The sequence below is a fragment of the Fragaria vesca genome, linkage group LG5, assembly GCF_000184155.1.
Source record: "Fragaria vesca subsp. vesca linkage group LG5, FraVesHawaii_1.0, whole genome shotgun sequence".
NCBI classification, from domain to species: domain Eukaryota; kingdom Viridiplantae; phylum Streptophyta; class Magnoliopsida; order Rosales; family Rosaceae; genus Fragaria; species Fragaria vesca.
Genome location: NC_020495.1, coordinates 10,985,714 through 10,998,930, shown reverse-complemented (window position 1 = coordinate 10,998,930; position 13,217 = coordinate 10,985,714). Strand labels below are relative to the sequence as shown.

The window sequence follows — 13,217 nt, the reverse complement described above, 5'->3', positions numbered from 1 at the left end:
GGCTATCAGTACTTCAGTAGGAAAAGGGAGGCTAAGCTTATACCCATGTTGTCGAGGCTAGGTACATGAAAGATGTATGTTTTTTTAAACCTCTGGAAACCAACCGTGAGGCTATTCCTTGTGTTTGTCTGTCTAGATTGATTTCCAGTGTTTTTTGGTGAAGTGCCTATATGCGATGGTTAAATCTGTCCCATGTAATTCCATAGTCATAGCTTTGTAAGCATTGTGCTATATTGCTTTGATTCCTTGTTGAGTTTGTTCCCTTCATTCCAAAACTAGGTCCTTTCAGACTTTCAGTGTGCCATGTTTGAAATGTAAACTTACTCTTGAGATTTCACTACCATGCTAGCTGGTTTGGAGCAGAATATTATGTCCTCTCTTGAGAGTTGAATCGCTCAACTTCATTATCTGTCCAGTGGAGAGAGTACTTTCTGGACCATGCTCTAGGGACTAGTTTGTTAATCTATTTCCTTGTCCAGTAACCTCTTTCCACTCAAAGAAAAGGACAAGGCTGAAACCTAATATATGAAGCTTTCAATCAATATTCAATTTAGCCAGCTCATGTTCAGAAAACCTTCATTATTATGTTTCCAGGATGATGAAAAATCACTGTCACAAGTTTCCCAGTACAAGTTTTCTGCATAGGGCATGTGAATAAGAACCCAGATGCGTCTAAATAAACACTGTTGTTTTCTAAGGTACATTTTAGTCTTCTATTTGATTTGATCCTTTGTACTAAGCTAAGCTAGAGAGATGCACAGGGGCTCAGTGTGAGTGGTCAAATATTAGACATTATTATTGCAGAAGAGAAGGAGGTGGTTTCTGAGAGAAAGTGGTGCTTTGCGTGGTGGCCACTGCATAAAGTTGGTCACTTACAGATTGAGTAAGGATGAACTTGTTTTGTTTTGAACTTTTGATTTGATTTGGGTTTACTTCTCTCCCGGTGGAGAAGCAAGACTCCAAAAAACTTAGTCTGCATCACTCACGTGGTTGTGCTTCTCTGATTTGTGCTATCACCACCCTGTCTCTATCTTTGCCTTTCATCATTGTTTTGGACTAAAAATCGATTCACCTCTGCAACAAGTTACCATTTTCTTTGTTCATGTTCATGTTCTGGTGATCATTCGAGTGATATTTCCTAGTTATGTATATGGGTTGAGATAAACAGTGTTCAAACCTCACATATTTGTGCAAAACGCACAAAGAGATGGTGGTTTCTTGATACCGCATGTCAAGTATACAAGAATTTCTAGAGATGAACACATATTTGTGCAAATCGCACGAAGAGATGGTAGTTTCTTGATACTGCATGTCGTTGAATGTAGAAGGGTGCTTTAATTTGGATAAACTCTATCTACTTGTAATTGATAAGTTCGCAAATGAAAAGTAGGATCGGCTTTCTTTAATAAACACTAAGTGCTTAAACATGAACTCAACTCCATTATCAGGCACTTGCCCTCAGAGAATCGAACCCTACACAAAAGTAACCGAGTAATGCTCTAAATGAAGTTTCCTCATTGCTCCCCAGATCATTGTGTTACCTCAACATCTTTGTTTTCTTGCGGCTGCTCTTTTGTTTTAGCAACAATCTCTTTCATTGCCTCAGCTTTCTTCTTGGCTTCTTCTTCCTCAACTTCTTCAAGAGCCTGGATGAAATTCGAAAGACACCTCTCTGGATCATCTTGTGGAGACTTAGGCATGAGATTCTCAGCTACATCAGCAGGGGTCATTTTGATATCTCCCATTAGCTTCTCAATCATGTCAAACATTTCATGACTTTCAAGCTTCAAGTAATTCTTTGCCAAAACTTTGAACCCTTCAAAACTACAATAAGAAAGCTCAATATGCTTGTCCATTCTACCCCTCCTAATCAGTGCAGGGTCCAATTTCTCAATATAATTAGTAGTAAACACCACCAGCCTCTCACCCCCACAAGAAGACCATAACCCATCAATGAAATTCAAAAGACCAGAAAGAGTGACCTTACTACTTCCACTACCACCCTCCTCTTTTGGGTCCTTAATCCTCTCTGTACCTGCCTTTTTAATCTCATCTTCCAAACAATAACCCTTCTCTGCTTTCTTCTTCCTCTGACCTGTTAGATCAAGTGAGCAATCAATATCCTCGATCACAATTATAGACTTACTTGTTGTCTCAATCAAAAGCTTCCTCAGCTCTGTGTTGTCCTTCACGGCAGTGAGCTCAAGATCATAGACATCATAGTTCAGCAAGTTAGCCATTGCTGCAATCATGGTGGACTTCCCAGTGCCTGGTGGCCCATACAGCAAGTACCCCCTTTTCCAAGCTTTCCCAATTCTTGCATAGAAATCTCTACTCTGACTAAACGTCACCAAGTCTTCAATGATCTCCTTCTTCATTTCCGGCTCCAACGCCATTGTTTCAAACGTGGCAGGATGCTCAAACACAATGTGACTCCACATAGTCTGCTTGTAGCTAGGCCATTTGTAACCAGGGCTATTTGTGTAAAGCTTCCTCTGCCTATTCTTAACCCTAATCTCCTTGCCTTGCTTCACCACATGGTCTAAGTAAGACCCTGTGATGATCTCCCTATACTTCTTGTGAAAAGTGAGCATGTAAAACCTTTTCTCCTGCTCCGGGTAGTAAGACATTGACATGGACCGGCCGGCTGACATAGCTTTGGTTAGAACCCACCACACATTTGCACCTTGAAACTCATCTGTCACTCTTTCATACTCGTCCATGCTCAGAACCAAGTTGCTGCTATCCTTAACCATCTCAGCTTTGAGTCTCTTGGCGCTTTTTGAAGTGTTGGAGCTGAGATAGGCCTCCACGGCAGCATAGGCCTCGCTGCGTTTGAGGCGGTCGCCGGCGAACTCGTAGACGGAGATAGTTATGTAGGGGTAGAAGTAGCTAGTGACTCTGTGGGAGTATTTTTCGAAGAATCTACGAACCGAGTAAGGGCAGTATTGAGTGATGATGGCCCAAACAAACATGAAGCTGGCCAGGGTTGAACCCATTGTTGTGAACATCTGGTTCATCATTGGTGGTATCATTGTTGGGTTAGAATCTGAGCTCTACTGTTAGCTAGTTGCTTGTGTTTGTGTTTGAGTAGGAGAGAATGGCATGGGAATCTCAGTGTGGCTAAAGGGAAGGCCTTTTCTTTCTCATGGCTTTTGTGTTTTGATGAAGAAAAGAGAGACTGTGAGACTGGATTTTGTGAAGGTAGGTGGATAATGTGAGAAGGGTGGAGTCAGTTTATAAGCAAATGACACTTATGACAGAAAGCAGCCGAAAAATAATGTAAACAAATTTGTAAAGCAATAATGCAAAAGTCACTTGGACTTGTTCATAAAAGTTTCATTCACTCTGCCTATAATTTGCTTTTATCTTCTTTTGTGCAATTATACGTACTCTATTGTTGGTTTGTAAGACACTTGTAACTTGTGGAATTGCAACTTCATACAATTATTCTTCATTTTCGTAATATATTAATTTTTGATCACGTAAAGTTCATGACATATTAATATTAAAAAAATTATTACAACGTTCGCTTCATTTTCCATTCTCGATCAAACGACAACAATAATTTTCGAATATTGTCTTTTAAGAGTAGATTATGACAAATTGAAAGAAAGGTGGTGAATAAAGTCACAACTTTAGGGAATTAGGGTACAGGATTTACATGTTGATTGGAGATACTTACGTGGAGTGGAGTGCGGACCCTAAAATGTACAGAAATTGCATGGGATGGGAGGTGACTAGGTGAACCCACACAGGGTCTACCAAGGGACACGTGTCACGCACATAAGACAACCCAAAGGAAGAAACTGGGGTTCTGCGCATGGGATTGGAATTACAGATTAATCACAGTTGATTTGTTTATGAAACAAAAATGACAAGCTGTGATTGTGACTAAGCTGTCACTCTTAAGTGGATCATCCTGTAACTACATACCAACTGACATTTCGATATTCCTATCACATAAAATGTTTCGATTTTGATTCTTTAACAAGAATTTGTGGTTTCTAGATGTGTCGGGATTAATTCATTAACGAGAATTGGTCTTTTTTTTCAAGATGTTTTAAGATTAATCTGTTAATTGGGGATTTGTCTTGTAAATATTGATGCGGTAAAAGCTTAGACATGAGATTCTCTGGAAGATCATGATACCCATCATATATTCGATGCTTTTCTGAAAAGCCTGCAATGCTACTGCAATAAGAAATCTCAATTTGCATGCTTGAGTAAAAGACAATATATATGCGTGTGATAGTGTGGTGTTCAACAAGTACATCATTGGGTATTTCAGTTTGAGTGTGACAAACACGAGGACTAGTCGAGGACTAGTGGATACTGGATAGTGGTCCATTCAACATGGAGATTCCTTCATGGAGATTTCTTCATAAGATATTGCTCCCCTTACTTCATGTTCATAAAATGTGTAATCTGGACTCTTAGGTGAGATCAAAGATTTTTTTCTTTTTCTTGTTGAATTCTGTAATGCTACAATACTTAGATTTCTGAGGATGAGAGATACAAACTCAAAAGATAAGCTAATGGGAATAGAGATGACTTGAGAATGGCTGCATTTCAATACTAGGGTTGAGATCATTACAAACAACAGATTTGTGAGGAAAACCCACGTCAGATATTCAAAGCCTCTAATTTGGGTCTCTCTGCTCTAGCAAACCTATTCTATTTACACGGTAATTATAGCAAAATATATGGGATTGAAAGAATTCCTAATGCCTTCAAATGAAAGATGGAGCATGACCAAATTGTCAAGCTCGTGGCAGCTGCTTCAAATCTTTCTCCTTGGCAAACCAGGTTGGTATGACCTCGGACAGATGAGGATACACATCTTTGTAGGAATTCCTTATGGTCGCTTCCGCCACTCTAGTGACTAACGCAACATCTGCAATCAAAAGAGATCAGTAAGGGCTTTCTGCAAGAGTATAATTAATAGGTTCACAGCATTCTAACCTCTAACAGCCTTCTTGTCATTTGATAGTTGAGCTATGATGTAAATAACAACAGCTGCCAACGATATTGGGCTCCTCCTGCAGAATTGGGAACACATAACTTATCCCTACTTAGAAAGAAAGAACCTATTTAACGCTAATGCTCGAATAAGATATACATGCTTTTCATTTACATTGTTTGAAATTTGAATGAAGTATTCACAGCTTACAGTATCAAACCTTATTGCAAGTTCTTCAGAATTTCTGACTGTTTCTTGGGCAGCCATGACTTCTATATTTGACATTCCAAGAACAGAACAAAAATGTGTCTACAGAAAATAGATGGACATTATGTCGTGGCACAAAAAAAAAATTGCCAATAAGAAAATAACATATTGGGTTAGGAATGATATGATCATTAATAGAATGAATAGTTCACTGAGAAAAATTACCAGAAAATCTGCAGCATGAACAATTACTATTTCCTGACCCTCAGTCACTAAGTATTTCATGATGAAGTCTTTTACCCTAACAACTTCTTTCGTTTTAGCTCCATTTGCTGAGCACATTTCTGGTTGAAATCCACAGAGTTTAGTGAACTCGTCATGCACATAAATAAGAAACAAAAGAAGCTAATCATGCCGGATAAAATTTCCCTTCTACCTTTCACAGTACGGGGATTACTTTCTTGTCTACAGGCAACGTAGACGCAAGCAGCCACAACTGCAGCTGGAGTTTTGTATTTGAGAGGTTTCTGATCAATCACCTTCTTATATATGTCACTGGCTCGATCCTAATAAACAAGAGGGAAAATCGTAAGTCACCACTCTGGAACAAAACATTCTCTGAAATAAACATATATTCCAACAACTTTTCAGTTGAACAACCATAAACTAAAAAGATGAAGTGAATCTGTGATCGAGGTAACATATTCGTTCTACAGAAATATGACGATATATCAAAAGATTTGACTTCAACTAACAACTCCATAACATGACTGGAATATCGATTACAAACTAATATCCAAGTACTGAATCTATATCTGCACTTTTTCAGTAATGAACCGAAAGGATTTCAGAGTTACTCAAACATACACAAAGGGAACACAGGCTGCAAGTCCATAAGCATGGTAACATAACTTACAAACAACAAGATCAAATGTGCCATTTCAAGAAAGATAATCAAACAAGTGAAAGGAATATAATTTCATCGAATCAAATGGGAATCCCAGTATGAAATTTTTTTACTTACAACATTAAGCCAATAACATTATTCCTCAAACATTAAGCCAACATCAAATAATTCTTTTTGACTTAGAACAACCAACATAACAATGTTAATTATTCAACTTCAACCATCATCTAACCTCCACACTCAAAATTCAAAAACTCACACATTACTTTGTCAATTCAAAACAAATCATTACATAATGGAAATCATGTTGAGCTGAGTAAAGGTCATACCTTTATAGTTGCACCAAGTCCCAACCTGCAAAACCACACCCAGAAAATCACAAACCACACTTAACCAAATTCTCCAAATCAATAGAAGTTCCTTTCTTTTTAGCTCCCAAGTACTAAAGTTCAAAACTTGAACTTGAATCATACCAAAACTCATGGAAATTCGAGCCAAACCTGTTAGCCACTTCAGCAATAGACTCATAAGGCGGACGTTTTGGCCTCCCCCGCCGCTTCCGCCGCGGCGCCGGCAAGGCCTCCTCCTCCTCCTCCTCGGTGGCTCCATTGGACCCGGAAACCCCACTCTCGAGTCGAACCGGGCTAACGGGCTCCCGGGTCGGGTCAGGGACCCACTCGGAGGTTTCTTCGACGACAAGAGTCCCACATTCGGAGCAGGAGGTGTCGCCGGTGGCGTGGTCGGAGACAACCTCCGTGAAACACTTGCACAGTTGGCAGAAGGTGTCCGACATTTGACAACTGGACTGGTCACTTTGCTTTTATACTACTCTTTGGGTTTTGTGATCCTACTACGTTTGTGTCGGTCGGACCATGTTTTGCTAAATCTTTACAGTACTGTAAATCCGATGGAGAGCGGTAAAGGATTTGTTTTGCAGGTTCTGTACTCATACACTACAGGGGTGAAGAACACTCCAGGGGTAGCAGTGTCATTTCGCTCTGGTAATTTTCTTAGTAATTTGCTCTGTGTGAAATTTTAATATTTTATCCACCAAATGAGCCAATCTGGGTTGTCAATGGGAGGATTCCTGGGTTTCCTTCTTTCTTTTACTTGTTTGGGAAGTTTGGATTTAATTCCAAATGCCATTAACCTTTTCCTGGACTAATTTAGAAGATTATACCATCTTAGATTTTTTTTTATTCTCACTTACCTATCTAAATCTCTATAGCTAAGTTCTCGACCAATATATTTTATTTTGTTAAAATGTGAAAGTTTCTTCCTAAGCTTTTGGTTAAGATCAAATGTACTTATTGATTTGACACCTGATACGTTGATTGTCCGTCACGAACTTTTGGTTACAATCAAATTTATATATTTTGACACCTGATACATGGATCAATTAATGATTCACATGATATCACAAACCTTTTTAACAAGTGAAAGTCACATTCGAGTTGTAAGGTCACCGTATATAAGGAAATCATCGAGAGAAAAAAACTATTGCAAGAGGAATTGAGATGGGCTATACTTGCACCTAGACACTTACCAACCGATAATGAATGGAATGGAATACACATTGTCTTTCATTGTTTGATCTCATTTACTTACTTCATATTCTTCATTAGCTCGATATTATATAATTACCACACTGTCTTATTATTTGTCACGGTAATTTAATCTCATTTCAACTACATACGAAATCGGAGTACACCAGTACATTGCAGGCAACTTGTCTTTCTACACTTTTATACTGTCTTCCAGCATTTTTATTTCTTGCTTCTTCTCTCTATTTTTCTTTTAAATCTTAATGGTCATGAGAAGTTGAGAACATATGATTCTACTCTACACTCTACAGCATAGATAGCGCTGGCCATTGCTTGTTCTTATTAGCTTATTGAGAAAATTAAAGACCAAAGTTTTACAGGTTGAAAATGAGAGACTATTTGATTGTGTTGTCAGACAGACCAGTATAGCTGTATAGTAGATATATCCATGATGATCCATGTCCATGTGACTTGAAATAAAGAGCTCTTCAGACACTCAAATTGGGCAAATGGGTAACAGGCTTTGAATATAAATATATATTCATTTCCATCTGTTCCTCTAGTTCAAAATGTAAACATTAGTATCTGCCCTGGAATTTGTGTGGGAACGTTCCCTAAACCCATCTTGTCGACCTCTTCTTCCTCTTCTGATTCATCACCTTCCAACCTCAGTGTTTCAGATCAAAAAACGAAGCTATGTGCGAGTGAGAAACAATGCAAACGAATTTTCTGGAAGGCAAATTTCTTTGTACAGGGACCTAGATGTGATCAACCAACCTGTCCTGTCCTCGAAAGACTATACAATCTATGATCACCATGCTATAACTGCAAGCAAAACTTCCTTGTTCTCTCCTAGATTATCAAGATTACTGTTCACGAGTACGACAGTTAGTGCTATCTCATGCTGCAGCATTGGGGTCTTCCGAGCTTCTTCAATTTATCCCACAGGCAGATCATCTGCCTTGGAGATTGATAATGGGCTGTGAAATAACCTTCTATGCACCCAAACTGGCAGAACTTCAAGCTATGCAAGTACTCTACTGGTTTTGAGCTGTTGAATTTCTCAACCCACATTCCCATACTCACGTCTTCCATCTTGAACAACTGCAACACAGCTCAGATTGTTTATAATCAACTTAAGCATGCCAACCATCACATTATCATGCAAGAATGATTTGTTACTTACCCTTAATTTACGACTCTCAAACTCAGATATGATGAATTTTGCAATGTCAGATGACAAAATGTAACCTGGTCCATTTGCATAAGGTGGATAATCTTCTTCTGGCCACTCCTGATACAAGAAAACAACAAGGGAATGGCTAGGGAGTATTAATATCAAACCTATGCAGCAGCAGTCAACCAGACAAGATTCTAACAAGTCAATACTACAGACTTCAGATCTGAGTTTTTGCAACATGATTAAAATTCTTCAATTAACAATGTAAAAGGAATTAAAGGAAGATTACTATTCCATGATTAAAGATATCAGCAACAACGAGTGCTTCTGTACCTCATATGTCACAGCCCATTTTCCATAGCGCAGAGGCTTATGGTAGTAATTTATGTTCCCCACATACAAGCTTCTTCCCTTTGGAACTCTACTTGCTTCACTGATAACGGCATCCACTCTTACAAATGTGTCATCATCGCATTTCATAATGTACTTAGCAGACATCGTGCGAACCTGAAACCAAAGCAATAACAGTGCATTATAACTCATGTAAAAAGATAGATTAACAGTATCACGCCTTCATTTATGGGTTTATTCAAGAACTCACCCCATATTCACAAATGGCAACAGTTTTCAAGACGACTAAATCATAGTTATCCATGTAAGGCACTATGACAATATCACCAAAGAACTCTGCTTCTTTCTTCAGCTCAACATTCACTTCCTTTTTGGAATGCTGTCAAAGTATCAATAGAAAAGAGTGAGAACCTCCCACATAAAGTTAGGTACATCAACAAACAAATAAAAAAATTTCAAGTGCTCTTGTTGCCGTACTTACCAGAGCTACAAAGAATCGAGCTACCACTTTTGAAGATTTGATAAGATTGTGTTGCATCCAAGACTTCCTAACCGCCATCCTCTCAGCAAAATGGTTGCCTGCAGAAAGGATACCAATGAAGAGTTCGATTTCCCCATCAGGAAGAGGTGGGGCACGCCATCTGGGTGACATCTCAAGATGCTTCTGTGGAGCAAAACTAGGATGTGACGTGGGAAGAGATGCAGCAAATACTGAGTGCAGATCAACATCTCCACTTAGAGAAAGCCCGGTGGCATCTTCAAGAGAAAATCCCTGTCAACATTACCAAAGCTCTTACGAAAAACATCCAAACTCTCTATGAAGTCAAATCGTAGCAGAATATTACTCACATTATGATAAGGAAAAGAGGTGATATGCCTCCCATCAACATTAACATGATAACCCTCCAAGCCAGCACTGAGAGTTAAAACAAACAGTTTCTCCTCTCCAAACGGGTATGGCCAGTCAACAGTCACCTTTTTGGTCCGGCCTACTAGCCTGCTCAACCACCACGTTGCCTTGGTCTCTTCTGAGCGACTGTCATCATCACGAATCCACTTCTCACACTTCACCTGCCCATCAACTAAAACCAGTCTAACGAATTACACAACTTTCAGGTGTCACAGTAAAGATGAACAAACTGAGACAACAATAAATGGCAAACAATTCAAACAACAAAATCCTTGTTTTAATACACTTTCAAAGAGTTTTGTAACGAGGCAACAACCATTTGAAAAGAAAGAAAAAAATCTTCTTAAGTAGGAAAGAAGGAAACAATCTTCTAATCATGCTTGAACATTTAATAATCAGTTAGGTACTAAATGCAAAATCACTCACAAAAACATTACTATTTCTTCTTCAATTCTTGAGCATTAAGCAAGCCATGACACACATTAAACCCATTTCCTTTTCTCCTACCCAACAATACACCACATTGACCAATTCAATCTACCATAAACCAATACGAAAGCATAAACACATTCACTAATCAAAATTGCACAATGTGGCAATATAATACTAACACTCACCGGTTTCTTCATCGGCCTTGGACTTCCAGCCCTCGCACCGCTGCGCCGATCCCCACTGCATTCTATAACAAGTGTTGAGCTCAATCACTGGGGTGCCACTCCAATCCCCCTTCAACCTCGGATTGAAATGCAACAACCTCGGTGGGTCCTCACCCTCCACAGTCTTCAACCCCAACAACTCAACCTTAAACTGAGACACCATCACCGACTGTCCCTCCTTAACCAGCGCAATCTTCGGCTCTGATTCCTCATGCGCCGCCCTCGGCCGGCCCACCATCGTTATATACGACCCCAACGTCAGCCCACACGGCACCACCATGACCCGACCCTGCTCCGAAAACTCCGACCCGGTCATCGTAATCGAATGCGGGCACGACTCCGATCCGTTTCCGGCGACCCGCTCCTCCACGACCCGGACCTTCCCGGCCTGCAGCTCCTCCCAGAACTTCTTCCCCACTTCCCAAGCAATCTTCGCCGACTTGTAAAGCTCCGAATCGAACGTCTTCGGGTCGAACACCAGACCCGAGACCACATTGGACTCGGGTCGGCGGCTCTGAGACGGCTGGTTCGAGTTTTGCGAGACACGTTCGAGCGGCCGGGTCGGGGCTTCTTTCTCCTCCACGGCTTCTCGGCTGTGGAGCCTGTCGGGTCGGGTCAAGCTGTCCGGCGAGATGGTGCTGAACCCGGTTTTGAAAACGAAGGGGATTTCAAGGGTGACCAAAAGCAGATAGAGAAGGCCAATACCCACCAGAATCTGAACCGATCTTTGCCTCGTCAAAACGGCGCCGAATCGGTCCAATTTGGCCCTCCTCATCCCCACTAAATCTCTTCCGAAAAAACCAAGCTTTGATACAAAAACGAAGCCTTTAGAATCTGGGTAAGGTAAAAAGCGAGTCTTTGGTTCGAATTAGAGGAACCCAGGTTGGGACGAGCAGGTCCCGAAAATGAGAGACAGAGAGACAGAGAGGTTGGGGAAGAAGAAGAAGGAGACGTTTTGGGTTTTTGAAGGTCGGTGGAAAACAACGGCTTTTTTTGTTGGGTGGAAGATCAGAAAGCAACAAGTTTCGTTTTCGAAAATTGAAGAATGAGAGATGCTCTGTTTTAAAAACGGAATCCAAATAATAATCAAAATTTAAAGATGGAAGAAACACAGAACGTAAATGGGAATAGAATAATTAGAGGTGGGGTTGGACCTAGTAATCACACTAGTTGCCAGAACTTGGAGTGATTAATCATTTAATCGACTATAATAAGGGTGATTCACCCGCAGTAAATTGGATCTGTTTGGTAGTTAAAAGAAGCTTAGTGAATAAGTTTAAGTTGTTTTACAGCTGAGGAGATTTACCGGAGTTAACGGTAGAAAATTCGGAGTATACCATATCTCGGATTTAACAAAAAATTTGGTGTAAAGTATCTAGGTGTTATTACGTGTTTCCGGTTACAAAGGAGCAGAAGAATTTGTTGACTCGATCAAAGATCATATAACTCTATTCAATGAGAAATTGAGAATAAATAGACGTATATATATCCATTCGATCTAACCTCATATCTACGTCAAATTAAATTACCAACTCAGTGAGCTACAAAAACAAGTTGTGGCCCCTTCTTAATTGATGTTCTACAAACTCGAGTTCAGACCAAAAAGGTGGAGACCTCATATTACCATAACGTCCATCTCACTTGCAACTTAACATGTTTTCGCTAGAGCAAACTCATTTGATATATCCTATTTTACTTCAAATTTGGGAAATTTTTAGTAAAAGTATTTTGATGGTTTTGTTATACAACTCAAAAAAGTAAATGTTTTTCATCGAAAAAAAGAAACGAAATGTTTTTCTACAACAACGAGTGATAATTTATTATTGTGGATTGCTCTATAGTTCTAACTAGGGCTGCCACTTGGTTTGGTAAATACCAAACCGATCGAAAACCGACCGAAAATTTATGATTTGGTAAACCGAATTTTGGTAATCGAAATCAAAAAAACCGAAACCGAGAAATACCGAAAAAGTTGGTTTGGTTTTTGGTAAATACCGAATTTACCGAAATTCTAATTATTTAAAGACTTATATTTCTAAAAACACACAGACTAATAATCTTATCTCACGTTTTCAATTGTATATACCATTTAGTAAAAAACAAGACAATGAATAGAAAAATTCAACTATACTTGGTAGCAATCGGGTCTCAATTAAAGCGATCAACTTTAATTCAATGTTACTTGTTATATAAAAACGCTCTTACCTACCCGTCTTAGTCGATTCATCACACACACACATAGACAAACCCACTTAGATGACATGTAACCGCCCATGTAAAAATTTAAGAATGTTTTTACCTCTCTTGATGATAGGGCTCCCCATAGGAAGCACAAGCATAAATAGAGTTAGCCGCCTTGATCAAGGCCAAAACATTATCAAAAATACCTAATTTTTCTACCATAGTCGTATTTCACTATATTGATCACATCATAGTTTACAAGGTTTTTGAAAATTTTGCTTCCTCTTTGTAGTTGGTTCATAAAGATGTACATATGCA

At 39.4% G+C, this 13,217-nt stretch overlaps 3 protein-coding genes across 4 annotated transcripts; all 3 read right to left on the bottom strand.

Annotated features, from left to right (window-relative positions):
• Positions 1 to 1,341: 1,341 nt before the first annotated feature.
• Positions 1,342 to 3,104, bottom strand: LOC101309636. 2 transcript variants are annotated; one of them, XM_004299569.1, is made up of 2 exons: positions 2,069 to 3,104; positions 1,342 to 2,035 (listed from the first exon to the last, which is right to left on the bottom strand). In XM_004299569.1, exons 1-2 carry the CDS (start codon positions 3,033 to 3,035, stop codon positions 1,530 to 1,532), a joined length of 1,473 nt encoding a protein of 490 aa, XP_004299617.1. In that variant the 5' UTR covers positions 3,036 to 3,104; the 3' UTR covers positions 1,342 to 1,529. The 2 variants fall into 2 exon arrangements, with proteins under 2 accessions (XP_004299617.1, XP_004299616.1); XM_004299568.1 differs by having other exon boundaries at positions 1,342 to 3,104.
• A 1,442-nt stretch (positions 3,105 to 4,546) lies between these two features.
• LOC101311575 (transcription initiation factor IIB-2-like) lies at positions 4,547 to 6,870 on the bottom strand. Its single transcript, XM_004299575.1, has 7 exons — positions 6,578 to 6,870; positions 6,407 to 6,431; positions 5,607 to 5,736; positions 5,396 to 5,514; positions 5,184 to 5,272; positions 4,966 to 5,042; positions 4,547 to 4,897 (listed from the first exon to the last, which is right to left on the bottom strand). Exons 1-7 carry the CDS (start codon positions 6,868 to 6,870, stop codon positions 4,764 to 4,766), a joined length of 867 nt encoding a protein of 288 aa, XP_004299623.1. The 3' UTR covers positions 4,547 to 4,763.
• A 1,117-nt stretch (positions 6,871 to 7,987) lies between these two features.
• On the bottom strand, positions 7,988 to 11,493 carry LOC101309841 (probable beta-1,3-galactosyltransferase 19-like). The gene is made up of 7 exons (XM_004301253.1): positions 10,680 to 11,493; positions 10,002 to 10,234; positions 9,634 to 9,924; positions 9,403 to 9,531; positions 9,135 to 9,308; positions 8,808 to 8,915; positions 7,988 to 8,725 (listed from the first exon to the last, which is right to left on the bottom strand). Exons 1-7 carry the CDS (start codon positions 11,491 to 11,493, stop codon positions 8,516 to 8,518), a joined length of 1,959 nt encoding a protein of 652 aa, XP_004301301.1. The 3' UTR covers positions 7,988 to 8,515.
• Between the last annotated feature and the right edge of the window lie 1,724 nt (positions 11,494 to 13,217).

Coding starts and splice junctions, on each gene's coding strand:
- LOC101309636 (XM_004299568.1), bottom strand. CDS start 3,035: ATGATACCACCAATGATGAACCAGATGTTCACAACAATGGGTTCAACC.
- LOC101309841 (XM_004301253.1), bottom strand. CDS start 11,493: ATGAGGAGGGCCAAATTGGACCGATTCGGCGCCGTTTTGACGAGGCAA. Junction 10,235..10,679: donor CAAGGCCGATGAAGAAACCG/GTGAGTGTTAGT, acceptor GACTGGTTTTAG/TTGATGGGCAGGTGAAGTGT. Junction 9,925..10,001: donor CCTCTTTTCCTTATCATAAT/GTGAGTAATATT, acceptor TAATGTTGACAG/GGATTTTCTCTTGAAGATGC.
- LOC101311575 (XM_004299575.1), bottom strand. CDS start 6,870: ATGTCGGACACCTTCTGCCAACTGTGCAAGTGTTTCACGGAGGTTGTC. Junction 5,273..5,395: donor TTCATGCTGCAGATTTTCTG/GTAATTTTTCTC, acceptor TATTTTCTGTAG/ACACATTTTTGTTCTGTTCT. Junction 4,898..4,965: donor TGACAAGAAGGCTGTTAGAG/GTTAGAATGCTG, acceptor TTTTGATTGCAG/ATGTTGCGTTAGTCACTAGA.